General features: G+C 42.0%; 1 protein-coding gene across 1 annotated transcript; it reads right to left on the bottom strand.

Annotated features, from left to right (window-relative positions):
* Positions 1-10: 10 nt before the first annotated feature.
* Positions 11-26,090, bottom strand: NUFIP1 (nuclear FMR1 interacting protein 1). Its single transcript, XM_086481966.1, has 10 exons — positions 25,718-26,090; positions 25,379-25,467; positions 24,203-24,307; positions 23,508-23,570; positions 23,133-23,209; positions 15,716-15,808; positions 11,573-11,835; positions 6,769-6,897; positions 5,057-5,289; positions 11-3,053 (listed from the first exon to the last, which is right to left on the bottom strand). The coding sequence occupies exons 1-10, from the start codon at positions 26,088-26,090 to the stop codon at positions 2,715-2,717; spliced, it is 1,764 nt and encodes a 587-aa protein (XP_086338092.1). The 3' UTR covers positions 11-2,714.
* Positions 26,091-26,108: the final 18 nt, after the last annotated feature.

Raw genomic sequence — 26,108 nt, 5'->3', positions numbered from 1 at the left:
ATAAAAATAAAATTTCAGAAGTGTGAAGATTGTCACTGGAATATTTTTATCTAAAGTGAGTCACAAAGCCTGAGAAGTAGGATTTATTTTTTTCCTAATAACACTGCAAAAACACTTAAAAAAAAAAAATCAGCCCAAAACCACCACCCCACACCAAAACAATGAGAAAGTTAAAAGCTACACAAAGCTTCATCAAGACGCTGGTTCCTGCAGCATGTCAGAAGTATGCAGGTTCTTCTTACACAGACATTGAGAGGCACCTTGCTAGAAAGGAGTAAACAAAACCCACCCTTCTTAACCCAGAACAGGAAAGTTGCAAGTATCAGAGAAGCCTCCAGGTATTTGACAGTACCAGAACAGGTCATTACAGCTGCTTTCCTATCCAAAGGCTGAAGCCAAAGTACTAAGAAAGCACATTCTTGAAAAGCAAGAAGTCACATGAAGTCTGCACACAGCCTGGAAGAACAGGAAAAGTGGAGGAGAGGAACGGACAGAGACCTTCCACTCACTGACCAAGACTGCAACTCCGAGTTTAACATCACTGCAGTGATGTCTCCATGTGTCTGCTACATGAGTTGGCAGAAATGGTTTGCTACGAGAACAATAGTCATTCTGCACATATGCAACAAGTCCCTGGTTAAAACCGATGTACACCACGCTGGCCTTGTACAGATCTCCCCCAAAAGAAACCCACCTCTTCCATCTACACAAAATAGACTTTATATAAAGATTTTCTTCTGACAAAGCTTTTGGTTTTGTGTGAAAATTTAATATTCTTAAGTCCATAATGACAACAGTATAAAGAATTCAGAGTAAAGTTTGGGTTTTTTGGTTTTGGGGTTTTGTTTTTTTTTTTTTTTGTTTTTTTGTTTTTTTTTAAACACAAGGTCAGAGCGTACAAAGAAAGCTCTGCCATCAAATTGATAGGGACAGAAACATGTTAAGGGTTGATTAAAGTGCAATTTAGTAGCAATCCTAAGACATCCATTTCTTTTCCTGCAGCTGTTATCCATGCTTTCAACAGCACTGGTACCACTCCACTCCAAAACCAGGTTCTGCCCGAGTGCCAGATCTCCGTGGCTTAGAGTCCTTTGCTGGTATTTTCGTTGCAGTAAAACTGTAAGAGCCATAAGCAAGTCAGTGAGATTGAGATGGCTCGTGGGACCATCATGGGAAGAATGAATCATCTGCCTTGGAAATTTAAATGTTTATGATCACTGCATCTATTCTGCACTTATATTTGAGACAAGCAACTTTTACAAGGGTGTTGATATTTATATAATGCCATAAATTTAGACCGTGCATTACAAACACAATATGCAGTCGTAGCCATAAATAGCAGAGCAGTGGGATATAATTTTCAACTATTTCTTGTTTTCTATGCACCACAAATGAGACGTATGGCACAAGTTAAGGAACACGAGGAAAGAAAACACAGTTATTAGCCAACAAAAAAAGCCCATGTGTGTCTCCATATTTTAGATGGTGGAATGGAAGGCTAGACTTCTACCAAACAAATAAAAATCAGTCCCTGAGATTTTACTCCAACATGACTAAAAGACAAAGAGCAGATAAATACTCTGAAATGCAGGTTTTGGTAATAGATTAATTTCATGGCATCTTTTCAGTGCCAATGTGACAAACTAACACCTGCCCTTGACAAGACGGGATTCTGACAAATGCACAATGTAATCAAAAGACTAAACTTGTTTCTAAACCTTGACTGATGCTTTTTCAGTGCTCACAACACTATGGATGTATGCACAAATCTATGAAGAAAAAAAAAAAATCACTGGATGCTGTAGGAGCATCATAACGATGTACCAAGGAAGACATTCTTCCAGAAGGCAAACTAATAAATTCCCAATGCATATTAAAAAAGAGACGAACCAGTGACTCTCAGTAAGCTTTCTAATCTTTGATAATATTCTTAACACCAGCAGTTTGCTTCAAGAGTTAGATTTGTCAGGCAATGACTATAACAGCAGTTAAGGCCTAATATTGGGTACCTGAGGTCAACCAGCAACCTGGGACTGATGCAAGCAGTTATTGTATCTTAATTTATTTTTTAAAAAAAAAGCTTCTTGCATCAGTCTGCATCCTCATTTCCACTTTTCTGCTCAATTAACAAATCAGTTCAGAGAGGAGGAGACTCACAGTGCAAGCAGTACTTTTAGAGCCAGGTCAGTTATAGCCAGTATACAATGAAGAAATGGAAGATATATTACATTTATATTGGATATATTATATTAATAACAGCCAGGGGAAAATGTGCACTGAATTACCATTTCAAAAGTACACTGAAATGCTTCTGGACACTCACGATACTCCCAGAAATGCCAGACTGTGATTTCACATGAGGAAGATTCATCCTACCACAACACCACCTGGCTCTGGTGATGGACTAACACACATTTCGTAACGAGATAAAACATTCAGAGCTCTGAAGCTTGAAAGTGGGGATACGCACCTACTCTAAGGAAGGTCATACTCTGTGCCATTGCTGCCTTTCCGCCATGGGGAAATGCAATTACTCAACGTGGATGCTGTTTCCACAAGGAAATAGTGACCTTGGTCAGAACGGATCAGAAAAGTGGCTTTAACAGTTTCCAGTATGTACTTTAACGATCATTTTGCTATACTGACATCTTTCAAAAAGCATCAGTCAGGTAGAAAATGTGAGCCTTTGCTTTGTTGTCCACAACAGACATCCTCTACGGTGCTTCTTCACACTGAATTGACGGGGTTTCCCACGTGTCCTCATCTGCCAAGCGAGCCATCTGTGAAGTCTGATCCACGGGTGCTTTCTCACCCTGAGCTATTAATAATACATCATCTTCTCCTCCTGCTAACTGAAGGTCAGAGCTACAAGAACAATTAGATTCATTGAGTTTGTCTGTCAAAGACTCTGCTGTAGTTGTAGAGGGCTGTTCAGTCTCTGTTTCAGCTTGTGGTTCTGTTTTAAAACGAAGTCCAAACACATTATTTTGGATGAGGTATCGAACGCACTGCAAAATCACATTCCTTTCATGTCGGATGTCGTGGGCCAGCAGCTGGAAAGAAAGAAGAGAATATGATGCACATTTCCCTGTCTTGCTCTGCAGCTGACACAAGCCTAGCAAGATGTACGGCTCTACTCAGTGAACTTTTTTTTTTTTGAACTTCTCTGATCTAAAGAGTTGGCTCTCACACATGAGTCCTGGACACGCAGAGCAGGAGACTGCCTTACCAGACACCACACAGGAAGGCCACGTGTTCCCACACTGGGTGCTTCCCCACCTAAAATGGGCTTTCAGAAATCTCCTGTCTGAACCAAGAGATGCACGTTAGGGCAGAGGAGGGACAGCACAGTGATGTTCTCTTTGCTCGACTGGGAGAAACAGCTGAATTCCCAAATGTCCAAACAAAGGCACAGACATGATGCACCATCACCCTATCAAAGACTGTATCTTTGTATTATACATTTTAATGCAGGGATGGGCATCAGTGGAGTGATGATACACAAGCTTTTTATTTTGTCAGCAGACAGAATGGCTAAACACACATTACTGTTTGCATGGCTACAACAAACACGTTTTACTAGTGCCCAAGCTCACTGCCAATAGACATCTGCAGCTATTCTCCTACCTCCTTTTTTTTTTTTTTTTAAAGCATCATTTCACTGATACAACATGCAGGGTTTTTTTTTTAGCAATCCTACTTCCTCACTTTTTGGATAAATTCTCAGCAGTGACTCACCGTAAAACTTCAACCTTGCTTCCTTGAGGTTTTTATACACTGACCATTTCTGACAGCAGAAGCTTACCTGTGAATCTCAGGCGCTCCTCTATGATTCAGTCACAGTACATATCCTTTAACAACAGTTTTGAGCAACAGTAAAAGGCAAAAAAAAACCCCAAAATGCAATTTTAAAAGCTGGACCAGCTACAATTCAGGCTTCCAACGCTCTGCCAGCTTCTCTCAGCATGTGGGACTTCATCTGAATTTTTCCAGAGTCCTCATTGCTTTGATCACCAACAACTTTGAAGAGCAAGAGATAAAGACAACTGCATGCTTAGGGAGCTACATAAAGGGCAAACACTTCCTTTTCAGTCACTAGGAGCTTTAATTCTTGGCAGTAACGGTAGTATGTGCTAAAAGGACTATCAAGGGATTTCTCTCACTTTGCAACTTGGGATGTGCCTTATCAGGTATCTCTTGCTTAAACATCCTGTGCTGTTTCAGAGCCCCGACTTCTCCTGTGCTCTGCCCACAGAAAGCTTGCCTTTGATGGGGGAGCTTTACGCTGGCTGTTTACAGAATCACAAGGGTAGTCTACCTATCTGATATCGCTTTTGAGCGCTGAACGCAATAAAAGCTTCAAAGTTTTGTTTATACTAAAGCCACCAAGCTTCCAAATAGGATGCTTTGCACTGCGAACAGAATTGTAACATTTTGGACTCACCCCTACAAACCTTTTTTTACCCTTCTGAGACAGCAACCTGCTCTTCAAGGTACTAGTGCTGTCACTTCCTCAGATTGATCTAAACATGCCTACAGAGAAGCAGCCCATGCACGTGCAGGCTGCAGTTCTGCACCACTCTACAGTTTAAGTCACCGACACCCTTATCAACAAGATCTCTCTGACTGCATCTGAAAAAAAATTGCGTGCTCCTCGATGAGAGGAAGGCAGTTGAATAGCAAAGCTGGGAGCAAAGGAAGGAAAATCAGAATAAGGCTGATGGGATCACACACAAACAAAACCTACTGGATACTACCACAGGGAGGGGAGAGGGAGGAATAAAGGTTTTGTGCTTTGTGCAGCTCGTTTTAGGCACATGATTAAGTTGTCATCTCTTGCTCACCAAAGTCAGTCACTACCTGAATGCACAGCAAGGTATTTCTACTCGTCTATTTAAGAATCTACACCTTTTCCGAGTGAAACACTCACTTTGCTATTTTGAAGACAGGACCTTAGCTAACAGACTGCTCTAACTTCCCACAGGGAAGAGGAGAACCACTCACAAATAGCGCTACTCTGGTACAGGCGGCATTATTTTAGCACTAAGGCTGTTACCATTTCCAGCAGAGTTGGACGGCGTTTCGGAAGGAGAGGTAATGTTTTCTTGCCCCGGTTATCAGGCCTTCTGGGGGGACGTGCATTTGAATTTGAGCTTCTCAACATCGTGCCTGCATATTCTGGACATTTTTGATTCGGGTTTCGACTCCAAGGAACAGAAGTAGTTTGAGGCACATTTCTGAGCGCAGCCTGGTTTTTTTCAGCTTTTGTTGCAGTCTTGACAGGGATTTCTTAAAGAAAAAGAACACACTTTCATCTCAAACTTAAAAGCCTCTCTAACATGCTTATATCCCCATGCATTGGCAGTTCGTTAGTACTATTTTCGCTCACATAACCCGATGTGAAGATGTTCAAGGTTTACTTGGAGGAAGGGAGGGTTTTGTTTGGTTTGGGTTTGGAGTTTCTTTTAAAATTCAAATAATCTCTAAACATGCAGAAAAAGGAAAACAAGATATTTAAACTCTCCAAAAGGAAAAACAGAAGTAGTAAGAGCTGAATGAGATTTCAAACCTCTGCCATCTTATCACTGAGAAAGTACATTGCTTCCGCTTCACAATGTAGCTTGCTGCAAATTTGGCTGCTGTGAAAGTCATGATACAGTTAGGGCAGAGGATGCCCACGTTCAGTTCCCTGCCTGCTAGAGGTTGTCTGTAACTTCAGGTAGGCCAACTAAGGCACGCAAGGCATAGCAACTATCTGCAAAAACAAGAAGCAGCAGCAGTTCTCTGTACCAAACCCTGACGCATACACTCACGGAAGCACAAAAGCCAAGTACTAGAGAGTTCAAGTCTTACTGCAACACCCAGCAGCCTTCTATGGAAAAAGCCCTTAAGGACATGGAAATTAGTTCACAGGGTGAGCATAACAGCTTTTTCCTGGCACTATTCAAACATGATTTGAAGCAACACTGAAGACAGGCTGATTTTTTTTCCCCTAACTAGCAGAAAAAAGGCTTGGGAAGTTTGATGACACACACCCTAACCAAGGACATTATATGCCCCCACTTCAACCCAGGACATGCCCCTGAGAAAAGGAAAGCGAAAAGGGGGAAAAGCTCCACCCAGTCTTTCAGGAAACTCTGTTTGAGGTTTTCTAAAGTATGCTGTAGGGCTGTGAGGAGAAGCATTAGATGTGGCACAGGCCAAGTGGACAAGGCCATCCCTGTGCAAACGCTGTGTTCTGTCCAGAACACAGCTTCTTCAAGACTGGGAGCTATCACCATACCAGGGACAACTAACGGCTCACCCAGTAACCCCAGTTAATGCTTAAAACTGGGAGGAGGGAGGAGTGGGGAAATAAGAGGAGCAGAATAACGGCATACCCTTTTACTCCTCCCAGCCTGCCTTTATGCATGGCTTGCACCAGTGCTACCATGCATGGTTGCTGAAAGCAAACTGGAAAGGATCTGTACACAGACCACAAAAACATCCCTGTGTATAACCTTTCACAAGCTTCTCTCTTTACTTCTATAAGCCTAAAAAAAAAATAAAAAATCAACAGCTACAAGACAGCTCTGAATTACAGCACTGGTAGGCCAGAAATCAAAAGGCATTTCCATAGCCAAGTGTTTTGGAGATGTAGCCACTGAACTGCCATTATTTTAACATCTTTGCTAAATGTAAGCCACAGCTTACACAGCAGCCCAGACCAGTGCAGTGACGTAGGGAAGAAGGGGAGAGGAGAAGCGCAGAGGACGTGCTCCTACGCACCTTCGGGCTCGCTGTCGGACGCGCTGCCGTAGTTGGCCAACAACGAACTCAGGGCAGAGGTGACTTGCTTGGGAACAACAGTCAATCCCAGCCTCCCATCTTCAGCTGCTGCTTCGTCCTTGTCAGATTCTGCAGAGAAAGAACAGGCAAGAGGGGTTTTCCCCAGTGCTCCTGCATGCCAACAGCCAGCCTGGCTGCTAAATCCCCATCTCACCACTACACAAGCTTGATGTTGGGCGCCATTGCGCAACACCGTGGACTGATAAAAAAATACCCGCATGTGCCTACCCTCTAACAGACATTCAGTGGCAAAGTCATCTCACCACTGGTTTACAGTCCTGCCAGCAAAGCTACAGAAGCAAAAGGTTTCCTGAACAAGAGCTTGGGCTTTCTGGTTCTTTCTTCACTTACCAAACGTAATTACAGGTTTTATTATCAAGTGTAGGGAAAGAGAGAGAGAGGATGTCATATGTTTTGAAGTCTTGCTGGATTTAGTCCTGCGGAGGCGGGGGGGGTGGGGGTGGGGGAGAGAAGGATTCAAAAGCCATTCAGGGGGAAAGGGAAAAAAACCAACAAAAAAGGAAAAGAGAATTAGGCTCATTCAAAGTGAGAATTTGAGATAGTAAAAAAAGTTCATAAACAACATTGAGAACCAAGGCTACAAATTAGGCGACTGGTTTTCAGCAGTACATCAGACCATTTGACACATAAATCCCTGCACAGCATTATGGACATACGCGGGTAAGAGAGGTATTACTGTCCCAAATTACCCCAAAAGAGAATACCAGGAAGACAGGATGCAAGCAGATCAAAAACGCTGAAATTGAGGATGCCAGGAAGGGAGTCAAACCTGAAAAAGATTCCTAAATATAAACATGCAAAATTGTGATGGCTTCAATTTGAACCAAACACTTCTTAAGAAGCTTTTACTGAAATAAAGATCTCAAAAGTGTTTATTTTGAAGTCACAAGTGTTTCTCTATTCTGTTCTAATATATCATTAACAATTGGCAATTTGATTCATTTGGGCTCATGCCGTTTAGGCAAACGCAGAAGTATTTTATCTAAACTCCTTACCTGCCTCTTTTTGAGAAAGGTTGATTCTCAGTGATTTAGTAATCACGCCAATTTGCAATTACATTGGAAGATCAGGCTAAACGCAGTCCATTTTCTAATGGAGAAGACGTAGCATCTGCATATGCCCAAGCAATTATAAAACCAGCATTTACTTCAAGTTATTTTGAGTCATTGCTGCTTTTTTCTATCTCATCCAAAATGTTCAGTGCATACTGTGGTTGGGTGCCTTTTTTATCTATTTTATTTACTGGAATACACTTTGTCTTTGAGAGCAACACGTTTGGAGGAAGCGTTATGCACTGCTGAATACACCAAACTGTTTCTGGTCAGCAGATCCCTCAAAATTTTACACCTGACAGGCTCGTCATCTTACCTTGTTTCTGTTTGTAAGTCAAGAGGAAAATTCTGTTTTCTCACCTCCCATTGAATTTCTTAGATTTGATGGAACTAGCCACTCAACAGAACTTAAGCAAATGCATTATGCAAAAAACACATTCCCTCTAGAGAAAGAGCTGCTACTGTTAGAAAGGTTTAAATACTCCAATAAAATGTACCTATACAGCAAGATCATGGACTTCATTTGTATGTCTTTTAAAAAAAAGATTCTACTTAGTAATATTGTGTTTGTTACTATTTGTTACGATTATATTTCTCAATAGCATTAAAAACTGCAACTGGCTTTAATAATGTGTAATAAGCAAGTATCACATTCCTTTTCTACCTATTATAACAGAAGTTACTAGCTGTACTTTGGTATAATTAGACTTTTTATCATTAAGCAAAACACAGATGCTGCGGGGAAATACAGTTATATTTAAGCATATTTAAGTTTCCCAACAAGCAGAGATTAGTGGAATAAACAAATTGCATAGGGATGCTGAGTTCCTGTTCCCACTAATTGAAGATTATGTTTTCAACAAGAAAAACTCAGCATCAGACATCTTTCCAGGGGATGCATTCTAGCCTTGTTGCTAAAAATAGCTAGGGTACAAGTCAGCTTACATGCCCTATTATACGAGTACTGCATCACCGCTGACTATATTATAAACAGTTGTATCTGGAGAGTTTATATTTATGCCAGCATGTGGAAAGAAGACATGCTCACCAAAAAAACCTAAGCAGCAATACTTCAGAGAACACACACATACAGAGAGTATCAAGAGTAAATTAGATAATACAGCAAAAAAAAGAATTAAAAGAAAAATGCTAACATTTTAAATAATTCACTTAACTCATACAAGGAAATCCATTTGTTTTCACATTCTAAATTTTCAAAACCACAAAGGCATATTTAATAGTCTTTAAAAATAATTTGAATGTTGAGGTACTTTTTTCTTCTTCTGGCTTTATAAAGATTTTCTTATTTTACATATTAGTTTAGCAACTTAAGCTGGTGCATGTCCTTTAGACTACTGTACAGTATTTATGTCAGAATGTATAATACTGCACACAAACTTTATGGCAGCACTTCCAACACCATGAGGAGCAAGCAAAAGTTTTAGCACCTAAACTTAAAACAACTCAGATGCTATTCCTTCTCCTCTCCTTCCTGAAGTTACTCCTTCCTGAAGCTCCTCTCCCAGCTAAGTGTTTCGGACAAAAAAAATTTCCTAATCAGGAGATTACAGGTAAAAAGATTATTACGCTGAAGTGCTTGTTAAAACAAAGATAGAATTGAGGTGCTCCATCAAGAGCCCAGAAACCCTCTTCAGTTTGTTAGCTAAATATTGATTTAAAAGTTAGTAATGTATTTTAAAACATACAAAACTAAGATAAATAAGTATCCAGCACGGTTATTTTTCAAATCCAACACACACCAACACCCTGTCTCCCAACATCTTCCCTTCAGATTAAACATTTTTTGATAGTTCAGAATAAAATCTAATGCTTCCTAATACTGACAGAAAAAAACAGAAAGACTTGAAAGTAGTTTGCTAGATTTTCCCTGTGTGTTTAGAATACGATTAACTTGGCCTGCAAGCAAACTTACGTAGAAGTGCTTAATGCTGCTGGTATCGTAAACATTCTTGTGTCAGCCTTTCCAAATCAGAATTTTTTTATCCTCTTCAATGACTTTGTATTTCAGCTTCTTTCCAAACCATATCTCAGCCAAGTCTACTAGTTTTAGTTCCTCCCATCAGCACATGCGGGCATGAATTCAGACACACACTGGCAACCAGTCACAAGTGGGATCCCCCACGGATCGCTATTGGGCCCAGTGCTGTTTAATATCTTCAGAAGTGATTTGGATGTTGGGATCAAGAGCACCCTGATGAAGTTTGCAGATGACACCAAAGTGAGTGGGGTAGTTGACAGTCCAGAAGGGAGAGCCTCCCTCCAGGAAGACCTGGACAGGCTGGAGGAGTGGGCTAGCAGGAACCTTATGAAGTTCAATGTGAACACGTGTAAGGTCTTGCACTTGGGAATACATAACCCAGGAGTGCAGCACAGGCTGGGATCCACCTGGCTGGAGAGCAGCCCTGTGGAAAGGGACCTGGGGATCTTGGTGGACAACAAGCTCAACATGAGTGAACAGCGTGCCGCAGCAGCAAAGAAAGCCAACAGGATGCTGGGTTGTATTAACAAGGGCATCACCAGCAGAGATAAAGAAGTCATTATTCCACTCAGCACTGGTCAGACCACACCTTGAGTGCTGTGTTCAGTTTTGGTCCCTGCTATACAAAAAAGGTGCGGACAAGCTGGAAAGGGTCCAGAGAAGGGCCACAAAGATGATCAGAGCACTGGAAGACCTGCCATATGAAGAAAGGCTGAGAAAACTGGGTTTGTTCAGTCTTGAAAAGAGAAGGCTTAGGGGAGACCTAATTACCATGTACTGGTACATAAAGGGTGGCTACCAAGAAGATGGAGACTCCCTTTTTAGGAGGAGTCATGGAAAATTCAAGGGGTAGCAGATACAAGTTACTCCTGGGGAGATTCCAATTGGGCTCCAGAAGAAACTTTTTCACCATGAGGACAATTAGACATCGGAATAATCTCCCAAGGAAAGTGGTGGATTCCCCTACATCAGACAGTTTTAAGACTCAGCTTGACAGGGTGCTGGGCCATACCATTTAAACTATATTTTTACCTTGAAAGGTTAGACTAGATGATCCTTGAGGTCCCTCCCAACCTGGTATTCTATGATCTCAAAGACCTCTAGATAACTGAAATAGTCTCCTCCATAACAGGCCAAGCCTACTAGGGCAGAAGCTCCCCAAAATGCAAGACTTACCCCACTTCCTTTAGGTAAAGCACTGACCCACTCTTTCACAATAACCACACTAGGAAGTTTCTAAGAAGACCATGTCCTGAATCAGGATATCTCTCTACAGAAATTTCCATTTAAAAAGGAAGCTCTAAGTGCAAGGTTTAGGTGCAGGGATGTTGGACTGTCTTCTAACTTATGACTCCATTGGCCCTGGCACTATTCTAGGCACAACACAGCAATCCTGGGCTTTTTTGCTAGTAACAATGAGAAAGTAAGTTGGCAGCAGGCTCCCCAGCATTCTTCTCCAAGAATACCATAAAGCCTTGCATCAATGCATCGATTTTCTCCTAAGAGAGAGTCTTCCCATTTTAAACATGCAGTTAGCCCTCTCTCAATCAAGGACAGAGTTTACATGTTCTTGGAAATCCCAAGCTCTCCCCAGAAGTTGCTAGTTACACATAAGGTCAGTAATCGCTTCAGCAGAACTACTTAAAAAGTTCTCCAAGTTCCTTTGTCTTACCAACATCACTGTTTGCCAGAAGACTGAGAGGGTCCATGTCCTTCACGTATGGCTGAGCTGCCAAAGCAGGCTGGTTTTCATGTTCCTTTTCACACATGCTGTTTTCTGGTCCACTGGCTTCATTTTGAGTTCTATGCACATCATAATCGCCACCATTTTTCCTGCATTTCTTCCAGAAAGGGCGCCTTTGTCTTCTCCTCTGTCTTCCCTGCTGCCCAAGCCTCTCTTCATTTTCTGGAGGTTTCCACATCCCTTTCATTTTGCTGCAAATCGAAACACAGAGTTCATACAAATGACAAGCTATGAGAATAAAATCAATTGACACATCCAAACAGCTCAGGCCAACATATAAGATTCAGCAACACAGCATGATGCCAGGACTTACTCCAGCTCAGTTAACGTGGTGACAGACAGGTCACTTCATTATCAGGGCAACGTGGCAAAGCTAGAAACTAAATGTAAGAGTTTGAAGTTCATGACTTTTAACAAGGCAAAGGGTACATGGGCTAAGCAAGTTCCTTGATCATCTACAGTGTGAGGACATAAGTGTTTTCACTTCACATTACAAAATCAACAAATATTCTCTTCACTTAAGCAACTAAGTCATTCAAAACAGGGGGACCGTGGAATGAAAAGGGAAGCAGCTACTACAAGCATACTTCTACTGCTGAACTCTCCTTTTTCCAGTTACAGCTCAGAGAAGGAAATCACTGCACTAAATCCATTCAGCCATCTGACACCATCAGTTGCAATGACACTTGCTCCTGCCTCCGACTAACATGTCATTCGTCTTTTTCACTCCGATGGAAAAGGAATAAAAGAAAATTCTATCAGGACAATGGATTTTTAAAAACCTGAAGCAAAATAACAAGCCCTAAAATATGGCAAGAGCACAACATGCTGGTTGCACCTATCTTCCATGGTTCCATAGTCTTCTAGGTTGTCCTATAAACACAAAACCTGTTTACAGGAAGATATCTGGAAAGCTTAAACTCTTGTCAAAGTCTGTAGATACAATAGGTGTGACCTAGACAAAAAAGCAAATATAGACAGGACAACCTAAGCTTCCTGAACATACTTATTTTCAAGCAACAGGAACTTAATTCAGCAAAACAACATTGCAACTAATCATCAGCACATTACAACCACAAAAGACATACAAGATCTACAGTCCTGAACAAGCCCCATGCTTTGTTATGCTCGGTACTCTCTCCCTCAGCCTCACCTACAGCACAGCAGAGGTCCCGTTATACCCAGTCAACCATATAATACCATAATTGGGCAAGAGCTTCTTTCTGAAACTTCTCCCTGGGTCTACAGTCAAGCATCTGCAAGCAGAGTCTCACAGGTGTATTTCTAACCTGGTACCTTGTCACAAATAAGCAGACAGTGGGACACGTGAGGAAAGAAAAAAAAAGCGCATAAAAGCAGGGCAAATGGTCAACTTTCTCCTTGCTTACTTTTCCATGGTGTACCACTTAAAGACCTGCTCTGATTAGAGATGCTCCTGACACTGATGGTTTTCCATCTCATGCTGTGGGATACTGCGTGAACTTCTAGCATCCCTGAAATCTTGCAGTAAGGCGTTAGTACTTTGTGAAAAAGGAACTTCTTTTGACTTGTCTTCATTCCGATGTCTAAAATGGTCATTTGGTTCCCCCATCCTTCCCAAGTTACAAGAAATAGCATATAACTGCATTCTTTCACCTCTTCCCACCTATGCAATTTTTCTAGACCTCCATCATACAGCCCTTCCAAGCCACCCACTTCTTTGCTCGTACAGAAACATTCCCATTACCAACGTGCCTCTTTTCCACACGTTTCCAGCCTAATTAAGTCCTTCTTGAGAGGAGAACAGGGCTTGCCATAGCATTCAAAATGGATTTATATCGCAACAAAACATATTTAATTTCATTCTCCAGCCATTTCATGACAGTGCCTAACACTGATTGCTCAGCCCTGACAGCATAATCCACTATAGTGCTCCTGTGGCACAAGAGGCAAGCCACCACCTTCCTGTGTGTCAGTCTCACCCACAAATGGGGGCTAATACTAGCTCCCATAATTCAGCTGCACCCAGACAGAGAACTGCATTTCTGAATTTGTACAATCGGACTCTAAATTCAGGATGTTGCTGTATAACCTAGAAGATACTGAGCAAATATAGGCTCAACTGGAGGTGTTGTCTTTGACCGAGGGTTAAAAACAATATTCGGATTTCCCTGGGGCCTCAGACACCCAGAAAGAAACCCAAAGGTCATCTGCCTTCTGCCTTGCCCTCGTGAAAGATACACACCTCTTCGCTTCCCATTCAGAGGGGATAGAGCGCCATGCGCTATTAATCAGCTGTTGCAAGACACCAGACAGACTACCAAAGTGGTCCTTCTGCATCTCTAATCTCACACGCAGGGATGCTGAGAATTAGCAGTCATAAAGCACTTCAGAGAACCACAAATGGAAAGCACTGCAGAAGTGTTAAGTATCTAATCCTTTCTAAATCTTACTTAGCCATTTGCTTTAATAGTACGGTTGCAGAGAACAAGCTGTATTCTATTTTTGCCTCACGCATCAGTAAATTTGCCAGATAAGCACCAATTCCAGAATCTTTATTGTTGACACACAAAGCAGAAATGACAACTTTTTGGACAGTTCATTAAGTCTATAGTGCTAGCAGCTCAGGGAAGGGAGGGGAAAAAAAAGAAGAGATTTCTAAAATCAACCAGAGTTAAAAGTCACTAAGTGAAAGCAAACAACCTATAATTTTGAGAGCTTTTTTCCAAACAATTTTCCAGATATAAAGTTACTAAAAAATTTAATACTACGGAATTACTGATAGGCATTTAAAACTACATAATGCATCTGACTCACAGTCACAAGAGTTACCCAACAAACCAGTAGATACCAAACAGTTCGTTACTGTGACAAGCAAAACTCACCTTTGCTCGTAAGAATCTCCAAACGTAGTACTAGATGTTTGTGGCTTTAGCCTCAATGCCTACGTTTGGTTCTTTGGGTCTAAAGCACCTCTGCGACACTATATCTTTTGAAGGAAGTTTTACTTCAGTCTTTTATAAACCTTTCCTTCCAAAGCCATGAAAGGCAACCAGCTGGAGGGGTCAGGTAAACGTGGGGTCTTCTGAAGCACACGCAGCACCAAGGTAATTTGCACTGTCACCATGCAACAAATTATACCAGCCTGACATGAACCCTATTCTGCAGTAATTCAACTGCTTTACTTGGTGCAAGTTTTGTTTTGTTTGATGTCACCTCCTATAAAAAACAAACCGGCAAACTCCAGCTTCACTTTGATTCAGCAACATGTAGTATTTAGCAAGAGCCCCTTCAAAAAGAGTCTGCTCCTGCTTTCCAGCTCAGTCATTCTAGTTTAAATAGGTGATAGTCTAGGAACATGGATCATCAAAACATCTTTTGAGAAAGTCTTCCCACAGGCCCTAAAGTAGAGCTAGTGAAGTTAGCTGGTTCCACATAACCCTGACGGGAAGCAAAAAAGATCAAAAACCATACTGGAAAGTAATTCATAATATAAGGGAGAGAACAGATAAAAATCCAAGAGGAGTAAGGATTAGGACCAGAACAAAGGTAGCAAAGGTAGCACATAGATAATGATGGAGGGTAGGAGAAAGAAGTAGCACTACTTAAGCTATGAAAATAAAGTTAAATCTTCCTCCCCTCTTCACTTGGCTATTGATTTATCATCTGAAAGGAGAGATTAAGAAGCCAAATCCACTCATAAAATCTCTCTTGGCTATTTTCAGGCATTAAAGGATTAGACCATGCGGATTCACCATGTCGCGTGCCTTCTGTCCCCATTACTTCTTTTTCAGAGACCAAGGTTACACTGATCTAATGAATGGCCACTAGAACGTGGTTCTCTCAAACAAGGCAGAGCGCGCGAACGTCAGATTTCTCATACAACTATTGTTTAATTTAACTGAAATAGACTATGAAGCACTGTAAACAAAAGAACATTACACCCGCAGTTTGTCAAACGACCTGTCTTCTGTTGAAGGGCAGCTGGATCATGTGTACAATGGAAGCTGTAAGTGCTGGGAGACCACAGTAAGAGACCGTGCTTCTGAACTCATTACGAGGAAAGCAACAAGCTCGTTTCAAAACGCTTACCCGAACTGTTGGGTAGTCAGCACTTCTCCCCTTTCTTCCTTCTGCATCTGCATCGCTTTCTTCCTTTCAATGTTTGCCAACGTAGGAAAATTTCTAGAAGGAAAAAATAAAAAAAATAAATAAAAATCACTGGCTCTTATATGATTCACTGTACTTTGTGAATTCCCCTTTACCAAACCAGCATCCTCTATAAACACAATAGATTTTTAAAACGTTTCATTGAAGTTAAACAGCCTGTTTCCTTCTTAAAAAGGCACCAGTGAGGAAAAGAAACCCTGAGTGCATTTATGCTGACATACTGAGATTAAAATCAAAACAAACAAACAAACAAACAAAATCTACCAAATTGGCACAATTAGGTTTACCAAACCATCAAAAAAGCTACAGAGAAATAGTTCAGTTACGCTTATGGACCCTCTGCCTGCCCCTACACATAACAGCATGATTTAGTCCTGTAATTTTATTTTTATGGGGCTTCAACTGGAGTATTTGAACGATCTTAAAAGGTACAACATGCCTTTAGCAAACCAACTGCTGAGTTCTTGTAATATTAAAAAAAAAAAAAAAAGATTCTAAGAGCAGTTTCCAGGTACACAAGATTCCTTTAATGGGACAGTTAGGGAAAAGCACACAAGTTTCCTCTCAAGCAATATTCAGTATTGTGCTTGCACACTGAGCTCCAGTTCACCAAAATTACTGCCCCTGTTCCATTCCAGCTTCAAGAAAAATTGCTAAGTCATGCAGACCAAAACAAATCTACTGTTATAACCATCTCCCAAACCATCCCTCTCTTCCATTCCCCACCTTCCTCCCCATCCCTCCCTACAGACGAATGCCACGCTGGTTCTAACATGCAAAGCCTGCTGCAAATTACTGTTAAAGCCCCAAAATGGCTACACTAGTTGCTCTGTAAACATTCATCAGCTAAATCCCAGGGCTTTGAGATAAAGGTGGTAAGTGAGAAACATATGCACACCCCCACCAGTTTCTGGATAGAAACGTAGAGTATAAATACTTTATAAGTCTATTAAAACGGAGTAATGAGAAACTTAGAACAGCTACTTACTATATACAGATAACAAAAAAGACACGTATCTTTCTTTAAATACTTAACCTTATCACATGCATCTTACAACACGAATGTTAAGTGTCACATGGATGCAAGACAGCTTTAACCACATACCAAGCAAGAAAGATGAGAAGTGTTTCCTATGAGACACACCTGAACACACCACAGAACTTGTCTCCTCTCAAATCCAAAGAGGATTTGAACATGAGCTGTCAATCCAATTTTCATTAGATTCCTCCCAGAAATCCGCCATACAGCTCAAGCGAGCATAGGGATGGGATGTTCTCTCTCTGCTCTTCCCTGTTAGCTACGTTTGTTCGTCCATGTTATAACACTCCCAGCACACAGCAAGCATGCAATGAATTATTCAGTCTCAAGAGCTTCGCATTGACAAAGACCTCTGTGCTTGGCGCCTCTCCACGGTTTTAGGATAAGGTGCTTTCCTTCACACGAGTAAGGCTCACAGGAGGAGAGCGAGCTATAAAACAAGTAGTCATGCTCAAAAGAGCCCCAAGCTTATCTTTGAAATTTTTTTTTTTTTTAAAGACATAAGGGAAGATCCTTAATCCTGGAGCAAAGGAGTCTCCAAAGTGCTCCTGTAGTTATGCTGATTAAGGACATATTCAGACACGCTCTCACAGCACGATTTGAGACATGACTGCCTCCCACTTTCATTCCTGTGAGTTACCACTCCCTCTACTGAGCCACCGTAACGGACTCCACGAATGCTTTCGGTTCGATTCATTGCCAAGACAGACAGATTTCTCCTAAACCACCCTTCCAGTTGACACAGGCAGTAACTAACAGCTAAAGAGAGAGCTCAAGCCATAAGTCCGAGTATGCCTTCAAATGCGCATCTGAAGGCAACTGTACTGGCTGTGTTTGTTTTCTCCAGCTCTTCTCAAATATTACATAGCCTTGTGCAGAAAACGTACCTATTTCAACAGCACGCGTGCAGCATTTCGTTTCATTCACACTGAGCCAATAAGCATCTGTTAGTTTATTCTTCCCAGGACTTGGTGGGCCATAAGCTGTAGAAATAAGTCCACAGGTCCCCAGCCTGGGTACAAGGTAGACTGAGTTCACTCCTCCCCAGGTGCTCTGCTGTGCAATGACAAGGTTGGGCTAAACCCACCAGTGGGTCCTGGTGTGACCTGGCCAAGTCAGCCCTAGTTGTCCCTGCAAGGAACAAGTGGACCAAAGGCACGGACCAAAGTTACCCATCCACCCCACCGTACCAGCCCCAGTGCAATGAGGTCTGTGCACCTTCTAGCATCAGCTAGATCCACCCACAGAGGCAGAAAGATTCAACTGGACCATAAAGAGAGGCAGATGCCTACAATGGAAACATTATGGTCTTGAGGTACAACTTTATGGCAGACTTTGCATACTTCACTATCTAAGGACAGCCACAAAGCACTCAAGAGAGGTCAAAAAAAAAAAATCAAAATAAATTAAATTTCTTTCATTGATACAAAGAATTCTTATTCAGGAAGGCTAAATTTAGGAAGACTGCTCCTGAACAAAGGCACGACAACGCAGAAGGAAGAGGCTATACTGAATTTCTCCACATAAAAGGCCATGTGTTAAAATCTGATGAGCTGACTTGGGTTTGAATCCTTCTCAGAAAGCATGCCCTCCTCCTCTAACAAAATCAGGTTCTTAATGTTACCTACAAACACCACTGAAATAGAAGTAGCAGCCCAGCACTTAGGTCCTGCAAACAACTTGTCAGAGCTTGAATACAGACAGCTTCATCAGTCACCACAAAGGCTTTACGAACCTAAGCAACTGTCTGTAAAACAGGGAGTTAAACCAGGATGTGATGGTCTGGCACAGTAAACTTCACAAAGGAGACAGTACTGCCCAAGAAGGCAGTCCCACTTCAGAGCAGCTGCAACTTCCAACCATAGACATTTCCATAATCCAAACGAGAAGTTTTTCAGTATAAATTGTCAGGATAACACCACAACACTGGTTTTCAGGCTAATATGAGTATATTACACATACACTAATGAAGTGACATGCTGGTAAAGGACACCCTAAGCTTCCAGAGACAGGGAATGGTGACACTGAGCATAATCACTAACATGTTGCCTCAGTGAACAGATTAATTTTTTTTTTCTCCAAGAAATGAGTGCACTAGCCAGAGTCATCCATGTTTTATAGGCCAGCGTACTCTATCTTGCTAACATAAACATCAGAGTAAACTCACTCTTAGCAAGCAGCAGAAAAACAGCTTTGCCAGCGTGTAACGGAAGAGACATGTTTCTATAGCAGTTCACACAACGGATTTCTGAGTTGAGAGCCATACAAGTTTATCATCTTTACAGTAACAGCTCTGTGATCAAATTGCCTCAGTAATTGCTGGAGCTGGTTGTACGTATGCAATCAAGACCAACAGCAAAGGGGACATGGACAGCCCAAAGGGAACAAAGACGGCTCAACAGAAGGCTGATAAAATCTTGGTTTAAGACTCCCAGGCATTTTATCAAGCATTGCATCTCTAGTGTGATTTTACCATGTTAGCTGAGGCAGTTTTATTGCTAACCCACCCCTGCAGTTCAGAGTACAGTTTATTGTATTTGCTTACCTTCATCTACCAACACATTCCTTCTACTTTGCTTTGTCTTCTCTACTTTTACCAGGTGCTAAGAAATTATTTTCCTTATTACATATTTAACTACCATGAAGCAACACTAGAGAGGATTCCAAGCTACTGTAGATTATCATTATTCAACTAGAGAACCACAAATTAATTAAAAGTGGAGTGGTTGACAGTACTGGCCTTCATTCATTAAGCACATGCTCAGCCTATGAGATGTATTGCAAGGAAATATAGCAGTCAAGCCCTAACTGAATAAAAAAACCTCAACGGCTCAAAGAAAGGGTGGGAGGAGGGGGATAATTTACAAGCAAAACACAAGATCAAGGAAATCCTCCAAGGTATACTAGGGATCTAAGCAAAAGTAAGTTTAATGATTCACTTTAACACCAGAGCAGCTTTGCCACATTCTTTCTAATAACTTTCACTCAAGAAGGGTTGGTTAGAAACAGATGGGCTAGCAGGACCAGATCTCACTTGGGAAGAAGGGAAGACAGCAATACGTAATTCTCACACATTAAGGAAATGCACTGTAGATAATTCCCTTTAACCCCGTGTTTAAGAAAAAAATATGCTGAAAACAGAACATTTCTCAACACTTGGAAGGGACAGGAAAAAAAATCAAACCAAGAAAAGTAATTGTAATCACAAAAGTTAATGTCAGACTTCACAACCATCTGCCTGTAAAATAGAGGGAAACCCTGAGATCCTGTGAAACTTCATTTCTATTGCCGTTCGCTTAATTAGACTGCCTGGCTCAGCAGGTTCAACGGGTCACAAACCATTAAAGTCTTTTAGGTAAGCAGAGATGTGAAGGCCGCAGCACTGAACAGGGCTTTGTACACAATCAGACAGGAAAAAACAGTATCTGTCCCAGCACACCTCATCCAGAGATACTCTGCCCCATACCAGCTCTCTCCCTTCTCTTCCCTCTACGTGAGTAAGGCAGCACTTTAAACACGGGCTCTTTCTGAAAGACTGTAAGTAGGGTACACAACTGAGCAACACAGCAGCTAATTAAGAAGAAAAATCTCAACTCTAAGTAATTCTTTACAACGGCTGAAAGAACAAGACAGGATGTTAGGGATGCAGCATGGAAACACACATGTCAAATCACTGTGACCTACTTAGAAACAAACTACTAATGACCTAAAAAGATTCATTCTTAGCTCTGCCTGGAGCTTCTAGAAAGAAAAAGGCTTTTTCCTGTCACCATAAACCAAAATTGCCTAATAGCTCAGACTCCCTCTGGTGTCCTTTTTTTCTGTACAATGCAATATTTACTGTGAGTCAACAACAGACCTTCAGTAGTAAACTGATGACTTGCTGGCAACCCAATTAATGCTTCACAAAAGTTTCAGCTGGGTTTCTCTCTTTTTTTCAATTTAAAAAAAAAAAAAAAGGATGTTAGTACAGCTTCCTTGATGTACAAAGAGTAACAAAAGCCACCCAGGTAGTCATTCTACACCCATGCGTTATAGCTAAACAAGATGCCCACAGAAGGACTGAAGTACCAAAACAAGCCACAGCACTACTCCACCTAGCGGCCTTGGCTTAGAAGGTTCTACTCCCATATTGCCTTTTTTTTCGGTTGGTGGTCGTGACTACAAGACATTATTTTCATTGATTTTACCGTGCTGCAGTGAACAAAGACTTTCAGCAATGTTGTACCACAGACAAATTATATTAATCTGTAAAAAACCGACAGTATCCACTATGAGATATTCTAGAAACTCAGCAAAAACAATCTCAGGCAGAGTATCATCCTTACAATCAACCACAGATAAATGTGGCTTTGACTCACAGCACCCACTCCCCAAGCAAACAGTGTCTAAAGCATGACTGCACATACAATTCCCGCTTCCCTAATGTTCTAGTATATGGCAGAGCCTGTACTGACACACATACTTTAAATATCATTTCAACACTTAAACCTCAGCACCAGCCACTAGACATGAACTCTCCCTGACACCTCCCAAAGCAGAAAAGTGGATGAGAAATTGAAAATGAGTAGCAAAGACTCTACACACAAGTACTGGTGTTCTTCCTTGGAGCTACTGTTAGAAAATGAAGTGTAGATCACCAGACAGACAAATCTAAGTACATGCTGGGTTTTGCTAAACCTGTTAACACTTCACATTCTAAGTAATGAAGATGTGGTGAGCATCACTGTTAGGGAAGAGAAAGAGAAAAAAAAAGGACAGTCATGTAGACTGCAAGTAAATAATAACCAAGCTTTCAAGTATCTTTTGAATAAAAGGAAACCTTGGAACCAAAACTAATCTAACATAAAACTTGCACAGATCACAAGAAAATTTTGTCTGGTTAACTATGGCACTTTACACATCAGAGAAAAGACATTTTTGTTACTGTAACAACAAAAGCTGGGGTTTTTTTTTTAAAAAAAAAGACAGAGGAATCTACAGATTATCTTCATTTATAAAAAATGAACAGCAGGTGCAACAGTTGACTGCTGTGATGTGCTGACATAGTGGTAAGACCTCCCTTTGCCTCTCTGAAATTCGCAGAAAAAGCTGCAGCGATGCCCAAAGGAAAATTAAAAACTTGCAGGGATGAACTTACATGAGGAGAAATTTTGCTTTTCAACACAGCAAAAAGTGATGGGAGGCAATAAAATAAAATCTCCTAACATACATTCCACTCATTGCTCTGTTTTACCAAGCCACTGTGTATAAAAACTTAAGGGAAGCCAGGTTCAAAGCAAGAATGCATTAACATTGCTTTCTGATGCAAGTGCAAGCTGGATTCACCAGTAAGACTGCATCAGACAACTGGGTTTATTTTCCTTTAAAAAAATCCAGGTGACTAATACACTGCCCCAGCTCATCACCAGTGATCTTGAAATCGAATTTGTATTGCTTCTCAGCCTGTATAAAAGGCTCTTGCTCACGGAAACAAAACACACATACTGATCACTTTATAGTGACTGTAAGTCAGGAACAGAAGTGAGGAAAAGCCTACAGCATCTTTCACCTCCTGGAAAAGTGTAGATTTTAATGGGTTCAACTCTGAGGGAAAAAACCCCAAACACAATGGAATAAGGTCTATGGAAGTACAGAGTGAATTTTTAAACACTTCGATGCTGGTCAACAGAAGAAAGTGATACCACCCCACATCACAGAATGAGAAACAACGAGAAATACTGCTTGCATGGAAACTTTACCTTGCACCTTAAGTACAATGCGAGTTAAGAGACAGCATCACTCATGGATTCTATTGTTTTTCATCAGAAAAGTGTCAAGCAATGCAGAAAGCTCTTCCAAATTAGGAAAACTCCCTGTTGGGGCCTACTGGGAGAACTTAAGCTCTCGAAATTTGCACACAGATGGATGTATTACAACTATAGTCCGTAAAATAGTTCTAGATTTCTTAGCCATTAAAAAACCACTGAGCAAACGCACACACACTTCTGATCTAAAACATCTCAGCGACCAGGCTAAAAGGAATGAGTCAATCCCGGAGTAACAAATCAAACGTCTGGGAAAGCGACTTCCTCTGCAGGCGGTATCTTGCCTTCTGTTATGATCACCCAAACAATTACTGTCTACAGCTCACACCCTCCCGGCTCAGGCACTCTGACACAGACCACTACCGCAGGAGTTTTGTGGAGCCAAAGGAACAGCAGCAGCAAGCACGTGCTGCTACTGCCTTTCAGCTGTCATCTAACGATCCCACAGGGAAAATACAGCATAAAAAATTCATAGGTCACAAGTCTCACTTACTTTTTTCTTTCTTCTCTCCATCTAGCGATCTCTTCTGGACTATCTAATTTTATTCTTTTAGCCCCAGGTGCATGTGCCTAAGGAAAAAGTATTTCATAGGTCTTTAAAAGGGGAAGGAAAAACCCCATAAGAAAAAAAAAGCATCATTCTGTCAACTACAGTAGTATCACTGATTTCATCTCCAACAGCGGTGAGACCAAACACAGCGATTACAAAATGAATCCATTAAAAAAAACCCATAGTATTAACACATTTTCATCCACAATATGCTATGTTTTCCCTCCAGAAGAATGCAAGTAAGCCTCTGAAGACTGAGAAAAGGGACTACAGTAAAGATCGCACAGACTTGTATTTTGGGCCCAGGGGGATACCTACGTTATTCCAGTGTATCTGAACTATCTTCTCATGTGCGCTGAAATTGCAGCCTTCTTCTGTGCACTGCAAGATAAGGGGGTGAACTTAAGACGTGACAAGTTACGCAAATAAATTATAAACAAGCATTCGAGCACACTTCAAACAAACTCAGTGCCAGATGCCTGTACAGTCAGTCACACAGAACTTTCAAGCTACCCTGTTTCAAAACAAATGTGATTGTAAAAACAGTAAGAAGGGATAACATACTTTTAAATTTCATCTTTTAGAATAACCTGTGAAGCCAATGTACTCGGTAAGTGGAGATAACACGAAGTTAATCTAAAAGAAAGACTTGCAAGACTCTCCAATTTTGAATTTTGATACTTCTTTGCAAAAAGGAGTGGATTTTTAAAATGTTTTCCACATAAAGCTTTTTCACATAAAAATTGTGCATGCTACAATGATACCAATGAATTAATTCCTACCGCTTAGCAATACTTCACAAGAAAGACATTAAAATTACTTCAGCAATAAAACCAACACTACAACTGAGACCTCCCCTACACACAGCCTTCAGAAAAATCCCCTGCTAACACTTCTAGTATCTCTGGAATCTCTTTGCTAAGTCTTCCATTCAAAGAGTGACTACAGCTAACTACTTATCAGGCACAAAGTTAAAAATCAAAGTGTAAATAAAACAAGCCAAACTCGTCAACCTGTTTATGTTGTGCAATATGTTCATCATACTTCTCCTGGTTTTTATAGCCACGGTCACAGGTATCACAATAATGAGAGAAAACTGGCTCTTTTTTCTTTTTGTTCTGCAAAAAAAAAAAGAAGAAAGAAATCATCTCAAAATCGCAGTTACAAGATTACTATTTTTAATTAGGTGTGAAACACTTTCATGAGTATCTTTGTTAAGAAAGCCATCAATTAAAACACATTTCTAAAGTCTCAAAGATAAGCTAACATAACATGAAAGTGAAGTTCAAATCGCTCATCTTCCAAACCAAGCGCCCTGCATCCAGCTCTTTCCACTACCACCTCACCACCAATTATCGCTTCTGCAAACTTGGCAGGCTGGCACAGATTTATCGACGGCTGGGGGGGAGAGCTAGGCTACAGCCCTGAGTCTCCTCCCTCTCCAGTCAGACCATGCCTGTTCTCACATCACACGTAAGAGCTCTGAGAGCAGCAAAGACCCTTCCTTTTCCCACTTGGATTTGGGCACTCCAGCATAACCGTGGCAAAGGCTTTTCTAAAGTAAACCTGTGTTAGAATTCAAAATGTATCTTTCTTTCAACGGGCTCAAGATGTGCTGACTGATTGTCATACTTCTGCTCTCTTGTGAGAGCAGGTGCGTTAGAGCGTGGGGTCTCTGTAGAACCACAGGGCAAGTCCCACACAACCGCCACCATCACAGAATGGTTTGGGTTGGAAGGCACTTTCAAAGATCATCTAGTCCAACCCCCACCCTTCCCTTAGATCACGTTGCTCAAAGCCTTGAACACTTCCAGCGATGGGCAACCACAGCTTCTCTGGGCAGCCTGTTCCAGCATTTCACCACCCTCATTGTGAAAAATGTCTTCCTCATACCTAGTCTAAATCTACCCTTTTTTTAGCTTGAAACCATTACTCCTTGACCTATTGCAGCAGGCCTTACCAAAAAGTCCCTCCCCACCTTTCTTATAAGCCTCCTTTAAGTACTGAAAGGTCGCAATAAGGTGTCCCCAGAGCCTTCTCTTCTCCAGGCCGAACAACCCCAATCCCCAACTCTCCCAGCCTTTCTTCGTAAAAGAGGTGTTCCAGTCTGACCATCTTTGTGGCCCTCCTCTGGACCTGCTTCAACAAGTCCATGTCTTTTTTTCTGGGCAGGGGACACCAGTCCATACCTTTGGCTTGTTATTTTCTTCTGGAAAACGTTTACTAAACGCAGGCACTTGCTCGCTTTGCCATTTCTGTGCGAAATTGCCATTTACACCTTAAAAAAAAAAAAAAAAAAGCCAGTTATACGTACAGCTGGGAAAATGCACCCTCTGTGGAGGGAAAGAGCCTGGGGGAGACGAGCCGGAGCTGCACGACCAGCAACGGCAGAGAGAGGGGAGCACGCTTGGAGAGAGGGCTCAAGGGTTAGGGGCATCCCCAGAGTTTCCCCCCCTTCCCCCGCGACGAGGGATGGGAAGGAGTCTATGGGCCCGAGAAACGACCTCCCCCCCCCCCGCACCCCTCACCAGCGTGCGGGCCCTGCGGTCGCTCTCCGTAGGCCGGCGGGTACCAGGCGGCGGGTGGCGTGTAGCTGTCAGGGGGCAGGTAGCCGTCGGTGGGCGGCGGGAAGCTGCCGGGCTGCGAGTAGCCCTCGGTCTGCGGGTAGTTCTCCGGAGGTGGGCAGCTCTCGGCAGGCTGCCGGTAGTTCTCGGCCGGCGGGCAGCTCTCGCCAGGCTGCGGGCAGCTCTCGGGCGGAGGGTAGCGCCCGGTCGGCGGGTAAGGCCCGGGGGGAGCCCAGAAGCTCGGCTCCCAGGGAGGCGGCGGGCAGAAAAATGGCGGAGGGAACCCAGGCGGGGGGAGCCCCGGTGGGGGCGGCGGGTACCAGGCGAAGGGGTTCATGTCAGGCGCGGAGCTGCA

Source organism: Leptosomus discolor, chromosome 1 (genome assembly GCF_034619465.1).
Source record: "Leptosomus discolor isolate bLepDis1 chromosome 1, bLepDis1.hap2, whole genome shotgun sequence".
NCBI lineage: Eukaryota > Metazoa > Chordata > Aves > Leptosomiformes > Leptosomidae > Leptosomus > Leptosomus discolor.
This window is presented reverse-complemented; position numbering and strand designations above follow the sequence as displayed.

What these genes read in the sequence shown, in the direction of transcription:
- NUFIP1 (XM_086481966.1), bottom strand. Translation starts at nt 26,090, where the DNA reads ATGAACCCCTTCGCCTGGTACCCGCCGCCCCCACCGGGGCTCCCCCCG. An exon ending in AAGAAAATAACAAGCCAAAG is followed by an intron (nt 24,308 to 25,378) that starts GTATGGACTGGT and finishes TTTTTTTTGCAG; the next exon opens with AACAAAAAGAAAAAAGAGCC. An exon ending in TTCAGATACACTGGAATAAC is followed by an intron (nt 23,210 to 23,507) that starts GTAGGTATCCCC and finishes CTTTTTCCTTAG; the next exon opens with GCACATGCACCTGGGGCTAA.